This window comes from Herpailurus yagouaroundi, unplaced genomic scaffold (genome assembly GCF_014898765.1).
Source record: "Herpailurus yagouaroundi ecotype Mexico unplaced genomic scaffold, PumYag 139, whole genome shotgun sequence".
Taxonomy (NCBI): Eukaryota; Metazoa; Chordata; class Mammalia; order Carnivora; family Felidae; genus Herpailurus; species Herpailurus yagouaroundi.
The window spans coordinates 32,076,616-32,099,507 of NW_024412394.1; the positions used below are offsets into that span (position 1 = coordinate 32,076,616).

General features: G+C 36.9%; 1 protein-coding gene across 1 annotated transcript in view; it reads right to left on the minus strand.

Moving 5' to 3' along the window:
* COL9A1 (collagen type IX alpha 1 chain) overlaps nucleotides 1–22,892 on the minus strand; it is an 87,455-nt gene that overhangs the window by 41,493 nt on the left and 23,070 nt on the right. Inside the window, exons 8-20 of the mRNA XM_040473873.1 lie at nucleotides 22,290–22,364; nucleotides 21,917–21,952; nucleotides 21,732–21,794; nucleotides 15,645–15,698; nucleotides 15,348–15,383; nucleotides 13,006–13,029; nucleotides 12,074–12,127; nucleotides 10,735–10,788; nucleotides 10,048–10,080; nucleotides 9,278–9,334; nucleotides 7,797–7,850; nucleotides 3,596–3,649; nucleotides 1,018–1,071 (exon numbers count right to left, since the gene is read on the minus strand). Of these exons, the coding sequence (XP_040329807.1) occupies nucleotides 1,018–1,071; nucleotides 3,596–3,649; nucleotides 7,797–7,850; nucleotides 9,278–9,334; nucleotides 10,048–10,080; nucleotides 10,735–10,788; nucleotides 12,074–12,127; nucleotides 13,006–13,029; nucleotides 15,348–15,383; nucleotides 15,645–15,698; nucleotides 21,732–21,794; nucleotides 21,917–21,952; nucleotides 22,290–22,364 (648 nt within the window). The remainder of the gene's footprint in view (nucleotides 1–1,017; nucleotides 1,072–3,595; nucleotides 3,650–7,796; nucleotides 7,851–9,277; nucleotides 9,335–10,047; nucleotides 10,081–10,734; nucleotides 10,789–12,073; nucleotides 12,128–13,005; nucleotides 13,030–15,347; nucleotides 15,384–15,644; nucleotides 15,699–21,731; nucleotides 21,795–21,916; nucleotides 21,953–22,289; nucleotides 22,365–22,892) is intronic.

The window sequence follows — 22,892 nt, forward strand, 5'->3', positions numbered from 1 at the left end:
CCTAGCCCCATCCTCCACCAGTAGGAGCATGTCTTCCAGGTAGGTCTGGCATCCCTCTGATGTCACCATCTCCCCCCTGAGCCCTCCCAGTTCCCTGATCAAGAGTAACCACTCCTTCATCTTCACTCCCTCAAATCACTTGCCCTCAAATTTATGGGTCTCTTGTATACATTGTAGTCAGCTATCTACTCACTCGTTTCTCCCAATAAATAACAAATTTGAAGTCCTTATTACTTGTTGAATCTCCCCAGCATCTCGCAGTGCCTTGCTATGGAAATGGTAGGAGAATCTGGTCTTTGCAACTGGGCTAAGGACAGATTCGAAAACTCCAGCCACAAGTATAGGATTCCTGTTGAAGGCAGAGCTCAGCAATCCACCTAGCAGAGAGCCACAGATGGCCCCAGTGTCCTTAGGGATATCCTGCCTTCTCTTACCTCTCCCTTCCTTCCATTCCTTCCTTGTCTTTGCTTTGATTTCCAGGTATTGTGTCAGTGCTATCAGTATTAACTATTGATAATGATAAAGAGATAAAATGTAACAGCCCTGCTTACTTCTATTTACTCGAGATAATTTAAAATATATAATATATAAGTATCATATGTACTCTTTTCTATCATCTATGTTTATAACAGAAATGTGAAAACCTAACTAAACATCCACAAAGCAAATAAAAAATAAAAAATGATGTTGCTTGGGTGCCTGGGTGGCTCAGTCAGTCAAGCGTCAGACTTCAGCTCAGGTCATGACCTTGTGGTTTGAGGGTTCGAGCCCTGCATCAGGCTCTGTGCTGACAGCTCAGAGCCTGGAGCCTGCTTCAGACTCTGTGTCTCCCTCTTTCTCTGCCCTTCCCCCGGTTTCTCTCTCTCTCTCTCAAAAATAAACCTTAAAAATTTTTTTTAATGTTGCTAAAAATAAGATATTTTTAAGTGGCAAAAAGCTCAAATATTTACACATTTGATTATCATATCATCATCATCATCATCATCATCATCATCATCATCATCATCATCATCTTACTTTTTCCCCTTTGGCCCCAACTATGCCAGTGATGCCTCTTAATCCTTGAGCTCCCTGGAAATATAAAAACAACAGTGAATTGCTTTAGTTGAAGCACACACTTGTTTGTTTCTCTCATCACAAAAGCTGGTCCAAAAGGATGTTAACATAACCAAAGGTAACAAGAAACAGTGACATTATATAAACAAATATTTCTAGTTTAGAGAGAAAATCCAAGGAGAATTATTCTGATGGCAAAAGAATTTTAAAATTCTGAAGACATATGCATACCTGGAGTTGGAGCAATTACTGATGACAAAAAAGAAACATCACTGCATAAGAGAACTACAATCATGTATTAGATTTATCTTTTAACTCAGGTAGAGCATACACTGCCATTTCTACCTCCTTAATGGTTTGTAAGTTGGTTACATGTAAGATGGTTGTGATTTTAAACTTTGGAATAATTTTTCCCCACCAGTGTATGCTATCAAAGGCAATTAGGTTTCTAGACTAGCCCCCACAAAAGCTTATGACCTGTAAATGGAGCTAAAGTCTTTATTAACCACTAGGGGTCACTATTTGTTATACCATCTCCATGATAGAGGCACTCTATCTTGGGGCAGTAAGAATCCATCTCACTTCATCCCAGGCAAAGGAGTGGGTAATTTTAAAAGTAAGGATATGAGTGTGATTTCCAGAATCTTTTCTAATACTAAAATGCCACCATTCTCAATTCTCTGGTCACAGCAGCAGGGCCCCAGGAGTGGATCCTGTAAAGAGTGGGCCTGGGTGTTCTCTTGGGAGAAGCAGGAGATAGATGCTCCTTCAGGAAAGTGGAAAAGCCACTTCTGAGCAATTTGCTAACTGTCCACTATAACTGGCGTACAATAAGGTAGCTCCAGGCCAGTCATTCTCTTGTGTTCTCACTTAGAGAAAACGGGGCACTTCAGTGGCCAACCCTTCATCCAGACAAGTGACAAATTTTATGCAGACTAGTTAGGAATGACTTGCTAGGACATGTAAGATGTAATATGTAACATGATGCAGCTTAGAATAACCACTTGGGATGTAAACCACTTGAGATGTGGCCATTTCAGATTAAAACTGCTCTTTCTGAAGGTAGTTCCGCAAAATGAATTCCAAAAATATTTGAGCCAATGGCAGTGACATCAGAATGCCATGTATTGTCTCCCAAGGTGATGACTTTGAAGGGCAGAGCTCATGTATACATGTTCCAAAGAGCATATTTTTAAAAAATCTGTTCATTACTTTATAGATGTACATTTAAAAAGTGAAAATCTGTGAGTTTTACAGAAACATTTTGGCAAACCCACTCCCAAACACCAGAAGGTCAGCAAGTGCTAACAATATCACCCATGCTTGAGCCATGCAGCACCCAACAGATATCCTTAATCCATGAAAATACTTTTAAATGCTGCTTGCAAAATCCTGTTCTGAGGATTTGGGGGAATGGCTTTAAAAATAACTCCAATTCCCCACCAAATTTTCATCAGATCAAAAACAAAAAACAAAAAACATATGTCTCTTACACTACTTATTTCCATCTTCCTCCTGTAAAATAAAGTCCATCTCCTTCTTGTCTCCTATCAAAGGTTCAGGGAAGACAAGCTTCTGGAGTAAGCCCCTCGTACTCCTCCAGGTTTCCTTAAAGTTCTTATGTGGCTTAAAAGCAGAGGCCATTTCTTACAAATGTGCAGACTTCCTTCCTTTAGCTGGAATTTCCTTAAGTTCTGGGTAAGCACTAATTGGCACAACTCCCTGAACTCTTTCATAAATGGCCAGTTGTTTGGGGAATAGCAGAGCAGGGCAAGGAAGGGTGGTGGCCCCATGTTTGTCCTCCCTAACTCTTTCGTTTCTGAGAATAGGACCTGAGTCTGTGCTTTACATAGTAAAGACCGTGGCTAGCTGCAATTCAATCAATATTCAGAAATTATTATTTCCATAATTGTTACTACTCATCCTGACAAGAAAAAAAGTGTAACAAGTCTACTTTCATATACAAAAGTAATGTAAATTTTGATGTCCCAAACACTTTAAATTGACATATGTCAATGCCCCAGATTACTTCACTGTGCATTTAATTGCAGCAATCTGCCAAAGCACAAGGGACCAACTTTTTATTTTAAAAAAACATTATTACAAGGAATTAAGAATGTTCTAATTATAATGATTACATGCTGGCATAAGGTACATCAAATCCAGTCGATGACCTACCTGCTACAGATTCAGCGTACCTGAATTTTTCCGTATCATATGATAGCACCATAGAACATGAAACACATATATCATTCTCTTGTGTTCAATATTTGCTTTCAGATAGCCTAGCCCTGAAATCTAGTAAATAAATGTATGTAATTATAGGTACATTTTGTTTTGTTAAAATGGTGCTTGAATGTATAATGGGGATCCTTTCCTATTTCAAAAAAATGGTAAATTCCCAGTGCTGTCTTGGTGGAAAAATACAGAATACCATGTTCATATAATACTATTAATTCAAATGCTAAACATGAAATATTCCAAAAGTCATGAAAAAAGAATATTTGCATATCCTAAATATTTTTAAACAATACTTTACTGGAGGTCCTTGAGCTCCGACTTCTCCCTGTTCCCCCTGGTCACCTTCTTCACCCTAAGAAACAACAGAAAGCACTCCAAATGTTATTGCAGCAAATGAGCATAGATAGATATAGGCTCGTTGTAACTCAGCACATTTTAAATTCATTTGGCATCCCCTGAGTTATGCTACTGTACTTTCTTAAATTAGTTTACATGAATAATCCATATTAATTGTGTAACATTCAGAAAATACAGAGAACTATACAAATAAAGTCACCCAAATCCCACTTTTCAACTATAAATACCTGTAACATCTTAGATGCTTCTCTAAAAAAGGGTGGGGGTGGGAGAGGAAATGACGGAGAGAGAATATGCATACATTCACGTTCCAAGTGTGTATTGTGTGTATGGGGGTGTATTTTTAGGAAAATATGATCATGCTATGCAAACTTTTCCATAAACTACAACATTATTTAATTGTGATTTTCTTTTTTTTTTTTAATTTATTTATTTTGAGAGAGAGAGCAGTGGAGGGGCAGAGAGAAAGGGAGAGAGAGAAAATCTGAAACAGGCTCCGTGCTGTCAGCACAAAGCCCAACGTGGGGCTCGAACTCACGAACTGTGAGATCATGACCTGAGCCGAAATCAAGAGTCAGACACTTAACTGACTAAGCCATCCAGGCACCCCCAAATTGTGATTTTCATTTTAAACTTTTCTTATTATAATTTTGCTGCCATATACAATTTTTTAAAGTATTTAAATCACTCTTTCTTTTCATGGCTTCTACCTTTGATGTCACCCATTGAAAAGCTTTCTCCACCCCAAAAATACGTAAATATTCATCTGTATTTTTCCTCTAGTTGTTTCATAGTTTAATTTCTTACATAGAAATCTTTAATTGGTTTAATGTAAAATGTAAGATAGAAATCTGTCATTTTCTTTTTTCCTGGTAATTGGCCACTCTCTCTAATATCATTTATTGAAGGATATCTCCGCACAGATATCTCTCCCCACAGGCTGGAAAATTCTTCCTTAACATACTAAATTGTTAAATACACTTGTTTTTTCTGATCTGTTTTTTCTGCTTTTCTGATCTGTTGTATGATGTTGCCAATACCACAACATTTTAATTATTGCAATTTCATGATACATTTTAATCTCAGACAGAATTCCTTTACCTTTATTTTTCATCGATAGTTACTCTTTTTCAGTTTTTCCTACATGCTTACTCTTTCAGATGAACTTTAGAATTATTCAGAAGATCTTCACAAAAATACTACCTGCTTTGTATTAGGGCTGCATTAAATTAAGAAATTAATATGGAAAGAATTAGAATCTTTACAATATTGAGCCTTTCTATCTTAGAACTGAGTGTATCTATTTAATCAAATCTTTTTCTTTCAATCAATAAAGTTTTGTTCTTTTCTTCATGTTAGTCTTGAATATTTAAGTTTGTTCTAAGGTATCTTGACTATTTGGTAGCAATTGCCAATGGAATCTTCTTCCATTTTGTTTTCTAACTAATTATTATTTTGACTTTTTGATACTAAGCTTATAACCTCTGATATACTTTAAAATGTTAGTATATTCTGAAGAGAAATTCAACTGCTGTTTCTTATAGAAAGATTACTTTATTGACTCTGAGAAAAAATTTACTTTTCCCTCTGACAAAGGTTTTATTTTTTACAATAAGTATACTGCCCTACATTTCCTGTAGTAATGGATATCTCTAATTGTAAAATTAATCATGAGAAAAATTTTCCATTTTTAATATTATGTACATAATATTAGATAAAAATCAATTTCTGTTGTTTCTTTATTACATGTTTCAGTTCACCCATGTTCTTGCTCTACAGACCATACCTTAAAGAGATTTTCACATACACATATACACACAGAAATATAGCAAATTGAATAGCAATATTAATATAGAAACTTTGGACATATAATACAAAGAACTAAGTTATGCCTAGATCATTTATACTTGATTTTTGAAAGAATTATGAGGGTATTACATAGTGGTTTTAGTCTCATAGTTATATTCAGATTATATTCCATAAGAATATATAATTGATGGCAGAGAGGCTGTCCCAATGGGAAAGCCAGTGAATTAGCTATTGGAGTGGGTAATCAACACATGCATACAATTAAATGCTACTTATATTTCCCTACCTATCAAAACAACAGTGACTCATATGTGCACAGTAAGTTTCCATTAGCAAGGTTTGGGATATTTTCCCACAGATTCCTGATAAACCTTGGACTAATACAATTGATTTAAATATTTCACCAGCAGATGAATAGCACACAACTAATCAATAACCCTGACATTAACTGACAAATTTAGGAACAGCAATTTATTATCATTTTACAGAAAGATTTTTGACTATTCATTTCTATATTTATCAACAAATTTTAAAATTTTTATTAACTAATTTGTAAATTCAAGGCAGAGTTGTGAATCCACTTTAAGTTTACAGTTCAGTGCATCTATTACCCTTTCAAGGTTCATTCTTTAATGAGCTATTGTCTTCCTATCTTTATATGTAAGTTTTTAAAGACACCCACTGAGAGATGTAAGTGACAAAACAAGTGAAATAAAGGAGTTTTCAACACCTACCAATAAAATTTTGGCCAGTTATTTCACACACCAAAACAGTTTTCAGGTTCCCCATTGAAAACCAAGCCATATTTGAGAGTCTGGATAACTGACTTGTATAGGTATCAAAACTATTGGTTTCTGGGGAAGAGGAGGAAAATACTCTGACTGACAGCTCCATCCGCAAAGCCCATGGGACAGGGTTGTAAAAATTCCACAAAGAAAAGGGGCCACCAAAAGAAGGAAGAAGGTATGGATGGCATCAAAAACAACAGAAGTCTACTATATCTGCTTTACTACATGTATTGTTACCTCATGAAAACCTTTTGGTGCACTGTAATATTCTTACACGCCTTTTCTTTGGTGGTTAGATAATATTCTATTATATGGACATGCCATACTTAATTTAGCCAGTCTCCGTGGTTGGACATATTTTTTTTTTTCATTTCTATGCCCCTGGCACTTAGAATAAGCCCTGGCACACAGCAGGAACTTAATAAATAATTGTTGCATTTTTTTAGTTGTGAATTTTAAGATTTAATGGAGGAATGAGCATGCAGAAAAATTTCTGAAGTACTCAGTTTTTTTCTTGCTCCAATTTGACATTAACCAGCTGTTACATTCCAGATAAATAAAATGCCTTAATTACTCAGTGCCTAAGCAATAAAAGACTTTAAAAATAAATGACCAAACTGTAATAAGGAACAGAAAATGGGCTTACTTATCCTGATTATCTGAGGTTGCTCAACAGACTGATTTTAGCTAAAGAGTTCAAGGATATTAATGCCTGATGATATTAATAAATTGCCTCTCCAGCTCCTCCAAAGAAAAAGACTAATTTTCTGCCTCCACCCCATTAAGGTGTAGAAGGACATAGTCTACAAAGTCTAGAAAACCCGCATGAATAAGAACAGTTTGACTTTGTAAAACATTACACAATTAACAGGGACAAAACTTTTATTAAGCAGAAAGTCAAATTCTTAGACACTTAAAGGCAATTGACATTAGTGGATTAAAAAAAAGCAAGTAAGTCACCTTACTTTAAATTTCTATGTTGGTTTTTCTGCAGGGCATGTGAGCCCCAATGTAGGCTGTGCTGTGGATGCCATGTTTCTATCCAGACAATAACAGAAGTCCTATCACTAACTCCCATATTACTCAACATCTAAATTCTATTGAAATGAAGTCAGAAACAAATTATTTCAGAACTTAAGATGAGAAGCCATGAGCTATCAACTTCCTGTTTGCTCGTGTCAGCAACACTCATCATAAAATTTTACACATGTCATAAAATTTTGTTTACTGGAGTGGGAAAAGTAGCTGAATAATGTTTGACTATCAAAAGCATCAAGGAAAAAAGCTGAGTGTGATTGATTTCAAAAGAAAAGCAAGGGGTAGCAACACAGGAAAGAATGAAATGTATGGTGAGTTACTGTTTTTTACAATTGAACAACATTAGAATATTATACTTAGAATATTAATGCATCTACTGAAAACTTGTCAATCATCATTTGAAAAGGAAGGATAAAATATGCTTTATTATTCCCTATAATTTCTTGTAATAAAAGTAATCACTTCCTCCTAATCACAACTTACCCACTATATATTCATTTTCCTTACCTTGTGACCTTGTCTTCCAGGTTCACCAATTTCTCCTTTAGCCCCTTTATGACCCTAAAAATGCATAATTAACTAATGAATTAATTAATTTAAAAATAACTGTATTGGGTTTGTTACGGAAACTGGTCAGAAGGCTCATAAAGTGATCTTGCTTCCCTAAATCTGTGTCAGTTTCTGCTACACAGAAAAAGGTTACGTCACAAGGAAAATGACTACCTTAAATGACCTTAATACTGCCATGTGTATTACATGACTGTTGTAGATGATAAATATAAGTTTTAGTTAATAGAAAAACACTGTTCTAGAATAGCAAAAGCTTTATTCTCTGGTTCAGCAACATGATATATTGCTGGCCATTCCCTAGATCCCTCTATCCTAAACATCCTTTCATAGTTGGGGTAAGAGCATTAAGTCTTCTCCAACATCAGTAACTTTTTTCCCAAAGATGACCCAGCTCAGCTGGCTATCTCCTGCTCTCTCGATGCTGCTCTGAAAACCCTTCTGCCTCCTCTGTACCTTCATGGGGGTGGAAGGGATCTCCCCAGATGCACAACTTCCACCTCTTCTTGTACACAATTTTAGATGCAAAGGGAAAGCTATTAAGGGCAGTCAGTGAAAGCTGCAGAGCATGAGAAGAAAATCTCCTATCTCTTCCTGTCTGGCCACCTGTTCTAAACATATGTGTGCTTTTGGTGGTAACATGAGGCAAATGGGAAATGAACATTCCAAAATTAAGTACATCAGAGCTTTCACTCTCAAAGCCACTCTCATTCCAAGAGTGTAGGTCTTCGTGAAAAATAAGACACCAATCCAGGACCAAATCTTTTGCAGTTGTGGGAACCCATTAAAACTAACCTTAGAGAAAAGGATGACTAGAAAAGCAGTGCCCTGGGGCCTTTCAGATCATAGCACAACTCCATTGGTCTGGAATTTTCAAAATAATTTCAGACTCATAGACTAGAGAAAAATCCCACCTAACCCCAACATTTAATATTTTTTTTATTTTTATGGTAAATTTTGAAGTAACTATGATATAGAGTGAGAGAAAACATTTTTGGGAAGTCTTTTTTCTTGCCTATTATGCACAGTATTCCCTAGATTTTCTTAACCAAAATAGTTTCAAATACATTATGTGTGCAATTACCCCCAATCTTCCTCAATAGGAAGCAAACTTCTCTACATTCATTTGGTGTTATAGAGTCTCTCAAGCCAATACATTGTATGGGTATTTCCTCCCCGAACAACAAAAGCACTGTGTGATCAAACATCCATGTCTCCATAGGACTACCTGCCAGGGGCACCAGCCACAGTTCCTAGGACTGAAGAAGGACCATAGACTGAGCCGCAGAACAAACGAACACAGACTTGCCTAATCCATCAGAATGTGGTCTTTCACCAGGAAGGCCAGTGCTTACAGGAAAGGCTCTATTTTTTCTATGGATAATACTCTTGAATATAAAATACTGAAATTGTTCTCTTACCCTCATGCCTGGTAAGCCTGGATATCCTGAGCGACCTGGTGGACAGGAATTGGGACACTGCCAAAGGGAGAGAGAGATAGATAAGGAGAGCATAAATTAGAGCCTCCCTTTATGACAAAATGGTATTTTTTTAGGGATTCTAGCTACAGAATCCCAATATAATTATATTCATTAAATAACTCTGACTACCCCTTTTTTCAATATTTCATTTTTAAAATCAGAAATATTCCTAGCTCACAGAAAAGTACAGAGTATTCACCATCCAGATTTAATAAATGTTAATAGTTTGCCATATTTATTTCAGATTTAATTTATTAAAGAAATAAAATGTTTCCAGACAGTCTAGTGTACCACAACCTGATCCTTTTCCCCTTCCCCTCTATTCGAATAGCTGTAACTTGAGGTCCACATACCCTTGTCAAATTGGCTAACATTGCACTTAGTACAGTTTACCAACATCATCTGAATATCACTCTGTAAGTACAAGTCTCAAAGGAACTGTTTGGCTTCTATCTTCTAAGATTGAGGGGTACTCTGTTGAAAGCCATAAAGTAAAGAGATTATGGAAAAACAAAATCATTTCTATAATGAAAACCAGTTACAATGTGAGTGTATCCAAACTACCAGTCCTCTAGTTCTATGGATTGTTCCACCATCAAAGTAAAACAGAAATACAACATATTCCAGCAAGGTAATTTTAAGGAGAGTTGACCTGAAGATTACACGGTCTTTGACTTAATCTGTATTTCATTCAAAGGTAAACATCTTACCAATGGATCTCCATCATGAAAACCAATTGTTCCCTAAAGTAAAGAAAATACTAAAGTTAAGAATATAGTTAAATATGTAATTCAAACCTACTAATAATTGAAAGTTCATTGAACAAAAATACAATAAATATATTTGTTCAATAAAATATAAGGAACAAAGAGCTACATATAATATGCTAATATTCTAAAAATTTTGACTTGTAGGGCATGTTCATTTTGGAGACCCCTAAATTTCAGTATATTATCTCTTTCAGGGGACTGAAGGGATATAAAATGAAAGAATAGAAAATATGGGGTACTCCAAATATAAATTTAAAATATGAATTATCTCCTACTTAAACTCCTATTTTTTAAATTGCTTACTGTATAAATCCTTTGTAAAAACTAGTTCATTTGAAAATGTTCCTTTTATACATCCAAGTTTTGAGCATTTGAGAAATCACAAAAGTCAAAGGACTTCAAATATATGAGTAAGCCATTCCCTGAGAAAACCTCCTTTTAAATTATTGTTATTCCTCTACTTTTCTGTCCTAAGAAGACCCATGTTCTGAATGGGGGAAAAAAACTGGTAGCCATTTTGGAATTTTAGGATGATGACTCAATTAACAAGTACTTCCATTTTTGGTTCTTGGGTTTATTTAATTCCAACTCTCAGACACAAGAAAATTCAAGCTGCAAATAACTTACACTGGGTCCTGGGGGGCCAGGGGGGCCAGGTGGTCCTCTTTTCCCAGGGTCACCCTAAGTTATTGAAAATTGTGACACAGTGGTTATACACGTCAAAACGCAGTGCATAAAACTGGTAAGGCATGAGAGAATATTACTAGAAACCCCTACAGAGCTCAGTCTTGCATAGACCTGCCACTAAAATCGATGGGTGGCCCATAATCCAATTAGCTCCACAAAACTAGAAGAATAAAGGAGGTACAGTCTCACCAAAGTAATAAAACAAGGCAGAAGGAAGTTTGGGGGGAAAAGCAAAGCCAATTCTTTTCTACAGCATGATTACTTTATTCTGGAAACAAACTGGAAACACCACCTATTTTTTTAGTTGATTTATAGAGGAACTGAAACAGCCAGTACTTCTAGTACCATCCAGATAATGGTGGCAAAAGAAGGTTTGCAGCCAGCCTGAAGCTATGGAATGGCAGGTTAATCTCTGCAATGCCAGATTCTCCCAGGGTACTGTTTACCCACAAGCTGTTACTTGGCCTATCACCATACTGTCTTGCAAATGGCACAGGAGATCCAAGATGGCTAAATACAAATAAGCCGTTCAAATGAAAATGGTTTCAATTCGCCCTAACGTCCACAGTTTACTCCTTGTGTATGTTTTCCTTCTGAATATTCTACCATAAGAAGTCAAAAGCATCTTACAATTATTTTAACTTTATAACCATTTCATATTCATTTGTTCAGTAAATAATTTTATCAAATAGTAAGACGTATGGAGAAGCAAGAAAAAATATATAATACATGGCTCCTACTCTCAATGCATTTACAATTATCTATCCTCCACATAATGTCACTACTTCAACATTTTTGAAATATTGGATAGTAACATCAAGAATTTATTACCAACAATTTCTTCTATAAAGTTCAGCTCTTTATTGCCTAATGTTAAGTTCTGTTGGTTCAATTATAATTTAATGATCCTAACAGAAATACACTTGGCAATAATTTTCAGCTATTCATTTTATGCAGAGAGCCTAATACAAAAGACACTGGACCTTAATTCTGGCTGAGAGTCTATAAAATGGAGGTGACATCTCCTGATTTGACCACTAATTCTGGAAGTTGGGAAGAAAAGTTTAGCTGACAGCCTTGGAAAAAAAAATTAAAATCACTCTACAAAAATGAGGTAGCATTATTATCCATGGTTCCCATCAATATTATGAACTGGAATGAAATTCATCTGCCATTTTTTGGATTTGCAGGGGAAAATATACAGTTAGGGTAATTTGCCTTCTGAGTAACGTCTTCTATTAAATCAGTAAATGTCTATCAAAATGCAGTGTGTACTCACAACTGGTCCAACACGGCCAAGCTCGCCAGGGAGTCCTGCTGCCCCAGGAGGACCCTGTATGTATATACACAATAGAATATTTTTCAGCCATAAAAAAAAGATCTTGTCACTTGCAACAATACAGATGGACCTGGTAAGTAGTATTATGCTAAGTAAAATAACTCAGACATAGAAAAACAAATACCATATGATTTCACTTATATGTAGAATCTAAAAAACAAAACAAAGAAACAAACAACAACAACAAAATAAACTCTTAAATACAGAGAACAACTAGTGGTTGCCAAAGGGAAGGTGGATGTGGGGCAGGAGGGAGGTGATGAAATAGATCAAGGGGATTAAGAAGTATAAACTTCCAGTTATAAATAAATAAGTCACAGATGAAAAGTACAGCATAGAGAACATAGTCAATAAGTCAATAAGATGGTAATAACATTGTTTGGTGACAGAAGATGAGCACACTTACTGTGGTGAGCTCTGAGTTGTCTACAGAATTGTTGAATCATTACATTGTACAACTGAAACTAATATAACACTGTATGTTAATTATACTTCCATTTTTTTTTAAAAAGGTAATTCTAAATAAGTAAAGGGATGTGGTGACTTATGGATGTTTTTTACAATCTATCATAAATGATATCAAATATGATAAACAACTGATTTAGAATTATATCTGTGCTAGCTTTGGTTTCCAATAACATAATAACTCATTTGACTAAATTTTAATTACTTAAAAAGGAACAGAAATTTCTAAAATCAATAAAATTTTTTGTTTAGCAGGATAGAAGTGCTGTCACAGTAGCCACCGAAGATCATGTATGTAGGACACTATAAATACCACCAGGTACTGTCAGTTGGAGAGTAAGCTTGGGAGCTGAGAAATAGGCCATTGTTATAGACTATGTAGAAACACACCCAGAGATGATACTTACAGGGGGTCCAGGAATACCACGGCCCTAAAAGATTAAAATAAAAATTGTTATGGTATGTGATTTAAACTTAATATAAATACAGACAGACATAATTCAGTTCAAAAACAAAGTATAAACTTTGTCACTAAATAACATGATGCTCATTCTAAAGAAATGACTGGATAAAGAAAAGCAAACATGGCTCTACTCCTAAGGAAGAAGTTTGTTTCAGCACCTCAAATATTCCTTTGATGTCTAAGCTAACCAATAATATTTTTTCCAAACGTTCTCGTAAGAAATCAAAGTAAAGTAGTCATCCACACTTGCCCTCAGGAGAATTTAGCATCACTCACAAAGAAGCACATCAGTTTAAATCTAAGTTTAAAGATTTTTTTTCATCATGTTTTATAAGAAATCTACCTTAAAAGCAATACAGTGTAGTGCTTTATAATTTATAATGTGATGTTTGGAAATTCCCAAACATTCAGCACAGAAAGAGGGGGTGGGGGCAGGTGGAGGCGGGAGGAAAGGACCAGAAACCACGTTCTTTTGACAGGTGGACTATGTTTCTAGACAAATCCAGTAGATAGTGAAAATAAAATGGTGTCACTCTTGAAATGACTTATGACAGGATCCTAATTTGATATCCTAAATCTGAGAGCTAGTTATTTCATCTCCCTCTCCTTTGTACTTTATTTCTCTTTAGCAACACTGAACTGCATATAATCAAGGACTGACCCCACATCTTATTCATCCTCCTAGACTCATTTCCTACCACAGGGACTAGTATATGCTAAACCCTAACTATATGCTTGTTGAACTTCATAAAACTGAACATCAGCTGTCTAGAATCCCTTTTTCTCTATCTTTGCTTTCCAGGTTCAATATTCCCCAATTGGGAATCCTTATTACTCCTTTCTCTCCTACATTGGCTGGAATAACTTCTATCCACAGCTATCTCTAATACCATATTCATGTTAGCTTTTCATTCTAGACTTCCTTTTCTAAAACATCCCTATATGAACCATTTAGTAGAATCAATGTACACCCTATGATAATGATATTATTATTTCTAATTATTTAGGCAGCCAAAACAAACAAGAATTTCACATGAGCAGTATGTTTTAATAATAAGCGGGGCTTTTCCAAGGCATTTCAAGGCATTTGAAGAATTACTCCTATTTGAACATTTTAATATGTAAATCAATTTGGGAAATAAGTGTCATGCTTGAAAATACCAAAGTAATCAATAAATTGTTTCATTATCATAGATCTAGATGTTTGACAAATTTCAAATGTCACTAATTTTTTTTTAAAGGCATCTCTATAAGATGTTGAGCTCTGAGTAAAAAAAAAACGGGAGAAAGGCCAGCAAAGCTATTCACTTCTGAAAGTCGGTTTATAATGGAAAAGTTGACAGACAGTGAAATATGGCCATGAAAACAGTGCAAATAGAAAACAAAGATGAGAGATACAGATTAATGATAAGAACAAAAGAGGAACAAAGAGTAAAATGGAAAGGAAAAGCAGCCTAAGAACCAAACCCTCTAACAGATAAAGAAATAACACAAATTGTGAGATTGGGCAATGCAGGAAAAGACTAGCCAGAGGATTAGGCTGGTAATTATATCTGATGGTTGACATTTCATTAGAAATACAACCAGTTGTGAAGAAAGTGGTGTGATATTATGGTCTAAATACTGCATATTTAGATTTGCTGTTATTATGCAAGAAATGTTTTCTATCAAGGGAAGTAAAGGGGGAGTTGTCTATTGGGAAAAACTACCTGCAAATAGACACATGTATTTATAGTGTGCGTTCAAATTTCTCTAAAATTTTTCTACTCATGCTTACCATAGCAGAAAAGTCATGAATTCCTTTGTGATGCATATTATGTCAAAAACTGCATTTAAAAATTTCACAATGACATACTACGTGGCAATGAGAAAGAATGAAATACGGCCCTTTGTAGCAACGTGGATGGAACTGGAGAGTGTGATGCTAAGTGAAATAAGCCATACAGAGAAAGACAGATACCATATGTTTTCACTCTTATGTGGATCCTGAGAAACTTAACAGAAACCCATGGGGGAGGGGAAGGAAAAAAAAGAAAAAAAAGAGGTTAGAGTGGGAGAGAGAGCCAAAGCATAAGAGACTCTTAAAAACTGAGAACAAACTGAGGGTTGATGGGGGGTGGGAGGGAGGAGAGGGTAGGTGATGGGCATTGAAGAGGGCATCTTTTGGGATGAGCACTGGGTGTTGTATGGAAAGTAATTTGACAATAAATTTCACATAATAAAAAAAATTTCACAATGACAGAAAAGGTAGGAGATTTTCAATTCTGTCACTTTATAATTACTTACAGGAAATCCACGAGATCCCGGAACACCAGGTTCTCCCTAAAAATAAAAATAACTTCATTGTACTTAGCCCCTTGTATCATGGATATGTGAATATGTAAATTACATGAATTTTGAAATCATTAAAATACCCCATCTTGGTGTTTTTTCATTTAACTTAATTCAACTAAAACATGATTTTAGTTGAACAAGTGTATTTCCACTGTTTCATAACTAATCTTTCAGTTGATTTGCAAACACTACAATAAAATTATACTTCAGCATCTAATACCAGCAATTAATAACAGGTGGCTAACTTACTTTTTGTCCTCTTGGTCCCACAGAGCCAGGGGATCCATCAGGTCCTGTTAACCCCTAACAAAGCAAGATGATGTTAGAACTATTATAGCATCCTTAGGCAAATCCCTAAGTGCATAATTGCATTTTGTTTATTAATTATGTACAGAATGGTAACTTTTGTATGATGCAAATATTTACAAAGAAATAACTTCCCGTACTCTCATTCAAAGGTAATGTTTAACATTAAATCTGACTGTTAATTTCTGTTGATAAATTTTATCATGCTCCTAGCTTCCTTCTAATTGCATTGTTTATCACTGGGTCCAATAATTTAGTATTTTTTGTCTCCACTTTGGAAAAATGCAATATAACAATTATAGCGTTCTAATAGCTAAGTCTAATGGGACCACAGATCTTGGCTCTGTCAGTTACCCTACTTATGCACCTCCTTCACTTCATTTATAAAATAAAAATATTATATGTCTCTATAACTCTCTAATGGTGTCTTGAGAGTTAATAAAATGTTTCTTCAATAGGAATTAAACATAAACTCATTATTGCCTTATAGCTATCTAAAGTCCTCCAGTCATCTTCCAGCAATGACAGTTGCTTATTGAAGAACATTAACCTTTAAAATAAAATGTTTGAGAGCATGCTTGTTTCTACATTATTTTCCTTAGTAATAATAGGTATAATTAAGTATATATTTTCATGTGTGTCACTTGGTATATAGAATTTAAGCCAATTACAGTAAAACACGTTTTATATCTGTCATATTTAATACTAAAGCAGTTACTAAAGCATATCCTCTAAACATTCTCATTTTCCCTACCAGTACTTTTCTTACCATCACCCTCAATATAAAATACATTATAAAGTATAATAATACTACATGTATACCTGAATTTCCATATTTAGTGAGGATGCATCTTTTAAATTTTTTCTTTACTCTTTGACACTTTTAGATGTCATTTATAATGTAATCTTGAAATATACCTTGTCAAAGATAAATATGTGTATGTGTATGTGTGTGTGTGTGTACATATATATATATATATATATATATATATACGGATGGATGGAGATATGGAGATATACATATATACACATATGTGCATGCATACATAAACATCTTACAAAACTATTACCAAGATTTTGAAAAAGGTTCAAATGGTATTAATCAAGGGAGGAGTTCCTTGCAAATATGAAAGCCCAACTTAAAAACGGATCACCAAAATTCATATTTAATCGCTCATAGTTTATATAAATATCACTAAAATGTTTTCATTTCATAAATATCACTAAAATGCTTGAAAACTAGTTCATTGGCCACCATTTTTACATTTCTGTACATTAATCCATTTTCCTCATAACTCCAAAGAGTGAATCAAAGGAAGTAAAAAAAAAAAGTTGAAAATGCTAATTACAGGAAGTTTACCAAAGAACATTATTAAACACACATAAAACAATTTTTCACCAACTTTGACTTTCAATCACCTTAGTCTAAATACAACACTGTAATCTGGGAACAAGCCCCAGCATCTTAGTTGCTGAGCACCTGTAGTAATGGAATGTTGGCTATTGTATTTCAGCAAACCAACCATACAGACAGGAGCGCTCTCTGGAGGCACATATGACACAGACTTTACATACCTCAGAGCATATGTGACTAACAGAACCTCTAACTACCACTTCCTGTGAATGCCCTCCAAAATCAACCCTGGTCAATTCCCACACATGCAACCAACTAACAATCTTCAATCTGTGACTGGAATAACTGACAAGATTGGTGGACAATAGCTATTATATATGGTAGAATTTCAACTGCATAAAAATAAAGCAGAACCAAGTAAATTATTGGACAACATGAAGGCTGCTTCCAGGTTACCATTTATTTAAAGTATCTTCTATATGACATGATAAAATATGTCTATCACTAGGAAGGTCTCTGAATTAAATTGGAAATACGTTTTGGTGTCAGATGCTACAGTGAACTCTGTTATGAAACAGCTATGTAGAAAAGCATAAGCTCCCTAAGGACAAGGACTATATGTCCATTATAATAATCCTGGAACATTTCCCCTGGCATCTAACACATACTCGATACATGAGTACTTATTGTTTAATTTAGATTAGCATCTTAGGTGGAAGGATATTACACTTATCCCTCTATATCATCTTTATTTTGGGTTCAAACCCCAACTTTGCCACTTATTAATTGTACAACCATGACAAGTTGCTCAACTGTATAGTGCCTCAGTTTCCTGATCTGCAAAATAGGCATAATATTAATATCTATCTGATATGATAATTTTGAAAATAAAATGATATAAGCAAAATGCTTAAAATAGTACCTGGCGGGGTGTGCCCTGAATAAACGTTAGCTATTTATTATCATCATTATTATATGCTCAGCACTGCTATAGATGTTGTAAAGAGTTTACATGAAGTATAAGACACATTCCCTGCCCTCTGGGAGCTTAAAACCTGATTCACAAAGGGTTCTGCAAACAAATGAACACACAAAATTCTAGATATTATCCTAGAATAACCTGGGCTCTGTATTTCACGGCTTCCTCACATTTCTGTGATCAAACTGATCTTTGATGTCAGACTATTTCCACTTACACTGACCTTTCAGAATAATTCCTTAATAACTCACTATTCTAATCATATAACATCTGTCAGGGATAGTAGTTGAATACATCCAGAGGATGTTCTAACCTCTTTCCTATAAAAAGTGACATAGGGGCGCCTGGGTGGCTCAGTCGGTTAAGCATCCGACTTCGGCTCAGGTCATGATCTCGCAGTTCATGGGTTTGAGCCCCGCATCAGGCTCTGTGCTGACAGCTCAGAGCCTGGAGCCTGTTTCATATTCTGTGTCTCCCTCTCTCTCTCTGACCCACCCCTGTTCATGCTCTGTCTCTCTCTGTCTCAAAAATCAATAAACGTTAAAAAAAAATTCTTTTAAGTGACATAGTTTAACCATAATTCCTGTATTTAATTCTAATTATTCTTCTGCCTATCTTAGACGGATGCTATAAGAATGAATAAAACACTATTTTACAAAGCTCACTGAGCGTGTCACAGCAAATAGAGCCTGTAAGAATATCTCTGTTGATTATTGATAATAACACATTTGTCCTTTAGGTGCAAGGTTATATATATATATATATATATATATATATATATATATATTTCTACCAGTGGCAGAAAGAATTGCTTTCGTTGCTTTCATATGAATGTTCATGAAGATAAAGTTCTATATGGGACGATACTGAAGCTGACTGTGTTCGGAACTTTCATGCTACTGCTTGGCAGAGAACACCAGCCTTCAACAGTCATTTCCTTCCAGCATTCCAACTACTCAGCTTGTGAGACTCGAGGCATAATTCTACAAGCATAGTTGCCATGAGTCTTTTACATTTTCTGTCAAAAAATCCACTTCACTTAGGATAATTACCCTTTAAATCACGTTCCTTCTATATTCTTCCAAACATCATCTCATTAACCATTTGTTAACGTTACCAAAAAGAACAGCTTTGCAATGAGCCAAAGAGCAGAAGACAAGGAGGTTGGAGGTTTAAGGTCCCACCACTACAGTCAGGTTCACCTGACAAGAAAAGATCACTGAAGCTCTCCTAATTACTTAGCTCCCCTATGTTCAGGGACAAACAAACATCAATCTGATCCAGCTACTGATATTTCATTATTCTCAATGTGTAGTCTCAAGGTAAAAGACTTGTTTAACATGTCAAAGGAGCCAAAGAATAGCATAAGCCAGAATCTTGTAACTCCCTTATGGCTCCATTTGAAAATCTGTTAGAACCGTACCAATGTTTACAAATAATTATAAAATATTAATTATAAATCATTTTTCTTGGCTGGTAATTCAGATACTAAAAATTCACTATCACTCTTTTTCTCTCAGTTTTCTCTGATTATTCATCCATTTAAGATCTTCATTTTGTATCCGCACGAGGCAAAACTATCTGGAGAGAGAGTAAGGTTAAAAATGAAGAAATCTAGTTTCTTTCACTATCTTAACCACTGTATAAATCTGGGTCCCTGAGGAAACTAGTTGTCCTCAAAATTATTCAGTTTTCTTATCTGTGAAAAATAATATTAGCCGAACTTGCCTTCTAGGTTATCGTAAGGTTAAAGGGAATAGTGTCTGTGACTGTACTTGAGGAAAAAAGTTCTACACAGATACAATTAGTGTAGTTAACTTTTTGCTTAGTATAGTTAACTTTTGTTCTAGGAAAGGCCTACAATGCTGGCACACACATGAGTTTCTTACTACGATACTGCCGCTATAGACGAAGATAAAACTCCTTGTCATTGTTAACTACATGGTACTTCCAGAGATTTTGAAGCACTTTCACTTGTTTACCCCAAAATTTCTGTTGAAGAGAAGTAATTACTTTACAAAGCAAAAGCAGGCGTTGTCTTTATGACCTCATGGTAAAAGGTAAGGAAGAATTTGTAGCAGGCTGAGCATGCTACAAAAGCACCTTTAACTGAAGCACAGAAAACTCTAGCCCTCTATCTGAAATTCTTTCAACTCATTACCAAGAGAAGACCAGGTGATTAGTTTATGCTTCAACCACCACAAAACTAATAATAATAATGTAATCATAAATTTTCTTTTTACACAAAAGACTCGTCCAAGTTTCATAGGGATGCAGAAATAAATCCAACCCATATTGGGCTACTGGTTTATTGAGTGGCCTTGTTTGTATCAGACTTTTCTATTATGATGTGACAGTTTCAAGTAATTCAGTGTCGGAAAGAGCTTGAAAGCCACCAAATTATATAATTTCATTTGTATTATACAAATATTAGTTTGATATTCAATTCGTATTATCCAAATATTCGTTCTTGGAGGATTCTTGCACTGCCTCGCGCATCACACAGGAAAGTTCAAACTCAGGGCTTTGAAATGTAAAACAAAGTCTTTCCTAAAGTACTAAATAACATAGACAAATACCCTCATAATGGTAATCTTTTATAAAGAAAGCATATCTGAATAACCACTAAAATCTAGCTTTTTTTTCTTCAAAACGTCTTACTCTGTAGTCAAAAATTCTTGGGAATTATAATCATGGGTTTTCAGGTGCTTTCTTTGATTTAGAAAAAGTCTTCGGGTTTCGGAAACAACATAAAGCGGTCACTTGAAGGATAACTTGAGGAATGCACCACTGTATGTTCTCTGAGAACAGAAAACCTTATTTTACCTCACTTTGTATCCCAGTTTTAAAGTCAGGGGCTGGCCTGTAGTAGGACCTCAATAAGTATTAATCCAGCGCACAGAGACAGGGGAAGCCAAGAGTCCTGAAATCATGAGAGTCTGAGAAAGTATTATTTACTGGTTAGGTTTATCCTACAAGCCAGTATGAGCTTTCCTCAGTTGAGGGGAGGCAGAGGTGTGGAGGTGGGTAAATTGGAGAAAGGTTGCTGGTTCCCAGTTTTCAAGCAACCCTATACTGAATTTGTTTCCGTCAGTGATGCCAGTCAAGAAAACAAAGAGGGAAAACGAGTTTTGAATTGCCTATTCTATGTGTGCTGGCCATTTCCCTGCCTCTGCCCCTCTCCCACATTCCCACTCCAGGACTTCCCCTCAAAGGTATCTTTTTTCTCCTCTTCCTTAGCACTTAGGAGTACTCTACCCCTTCCCGGCCTGCAGGTCCTTTTCTAAATTAATCTAGTTAGTGCCTGGCAAAGAAGCCCCCGCAGAGCCGGGTAAGACTCTACCCCCTCCAGCACCCCCTGTGCCGGAAGTGGGGCTAAGCGAGCAGGCGGGCTGAGCAGGGAAGCGGGCTGAGCAGGGAAGCGGACCCTCGGGCGTTTTCTGAGAGCCGGTACTGCCCCCGCTGCAGGCTCAACCCAGGGTGCCGCGAGGTAGCTCCACCCTCTCAGGACCCTTTGCCGAAGCTGCATGGAGTACAAGGCCCAGTTCGGGGCCGCAGCCCTGTTCCCGCGTGGACTCCCGCAGTCTGCACCCCTCCGGCGTATCTCTACGTTGCTCCCTCCCTCCCCTGCACCACCCCCACCTCGCGCGCGCGTGTCCCGGACTGCGCGCGCTCCCGTGCACCCACGCCTACTCACGTCCGCGCCCGGAGTGCCTGGCTTGCCCGGAGCTCCTGGCTTGCCCGGTTCTCCAGCAGGACCCTGAGCGGGGAGCGGGCGAGGCAGTGAGTGAGAAAGATACAAAGTTGGGACTCTTGGGGCTCACGTGGTGCAAACCACGTCTAAAGGAAGGAAAGGAAGCGCGAATGCGCTGATTAACTTACCGGGGGGCCCGGGGGACCCTTTGGACCTCGGTCACCCTAGAGGGGTAGGAGAAAAGGTAAGAGTAGTCCATGAGTGGGAGGCGCTAGGGAGCCCGCGGGGAGACTCCCACACGTGTTCACCGCACAAATCGGGGACGGGGACTGGGTAAAGCTAAATGGTGGAGATTCTTGACCAACAGGGACAACTGAGCATGTCTACCTCATCCCTCTGAAAATCTCCAGGCTTCTAGGATCCAACCCCAGCTCTCACGCTCGTCCTATCCCGCCTTTAGGTGGCGGGCATCTAGCCCTGTCAAAAATAAACCCATCCCGCTGGAGAAAGGGTAGGAAAAGGCAGGACTGGAGGAACAGAGAACTGGAAATAGAAACTTACGTCGATGCCATCGATGCCCGGAACTCCAGGGGGGCCCGGAGGCCCGGGGGGACCCTGCTGGCCTGGGGGACCTCTCTGACAAAAACAGCATATACAGGTTAATGGAGCACGTTGGGCAACAAGGAGAAACTGAATGCAATGTTCTGAGGCCCCCACCTCCACGCGGTAAGGACACTTCCCATTGGAGCAGGGAGTTTTGAAACCTGGTAAACATGTATGAAATTCCCAAGCGACCGCAGGTTTCTCTGGTTCCACCACGTTCTGAATGAGGCTTAATGGTGTGGTTAGAGCAAGATGCAGGCCCTAAGGTGGGCATTGGGGTCACAGGGCCTCACCCCAACAGAGCGCATTAAAATTAAACCAAAAGGTGGTCTTGAAGAAGGGAAAGCCTGACGCCTTTTTTTTTAAGGGATGCAGTAATGAAAATGGTGGTCATTCAATACCTCGATTTGGTTAGTAATTGAGAGTCAGTGTTTTGGCCAAAATGAACTGCCCAAAATGGAGGCGCTCCACCTCAGACAGATTTCTTTGATCCTTGTTTACAAAACAGGATCGTTTTGTAAATCTTTCTACTTCCAGTGAAAATCGGGGGGGGGGGGGGGG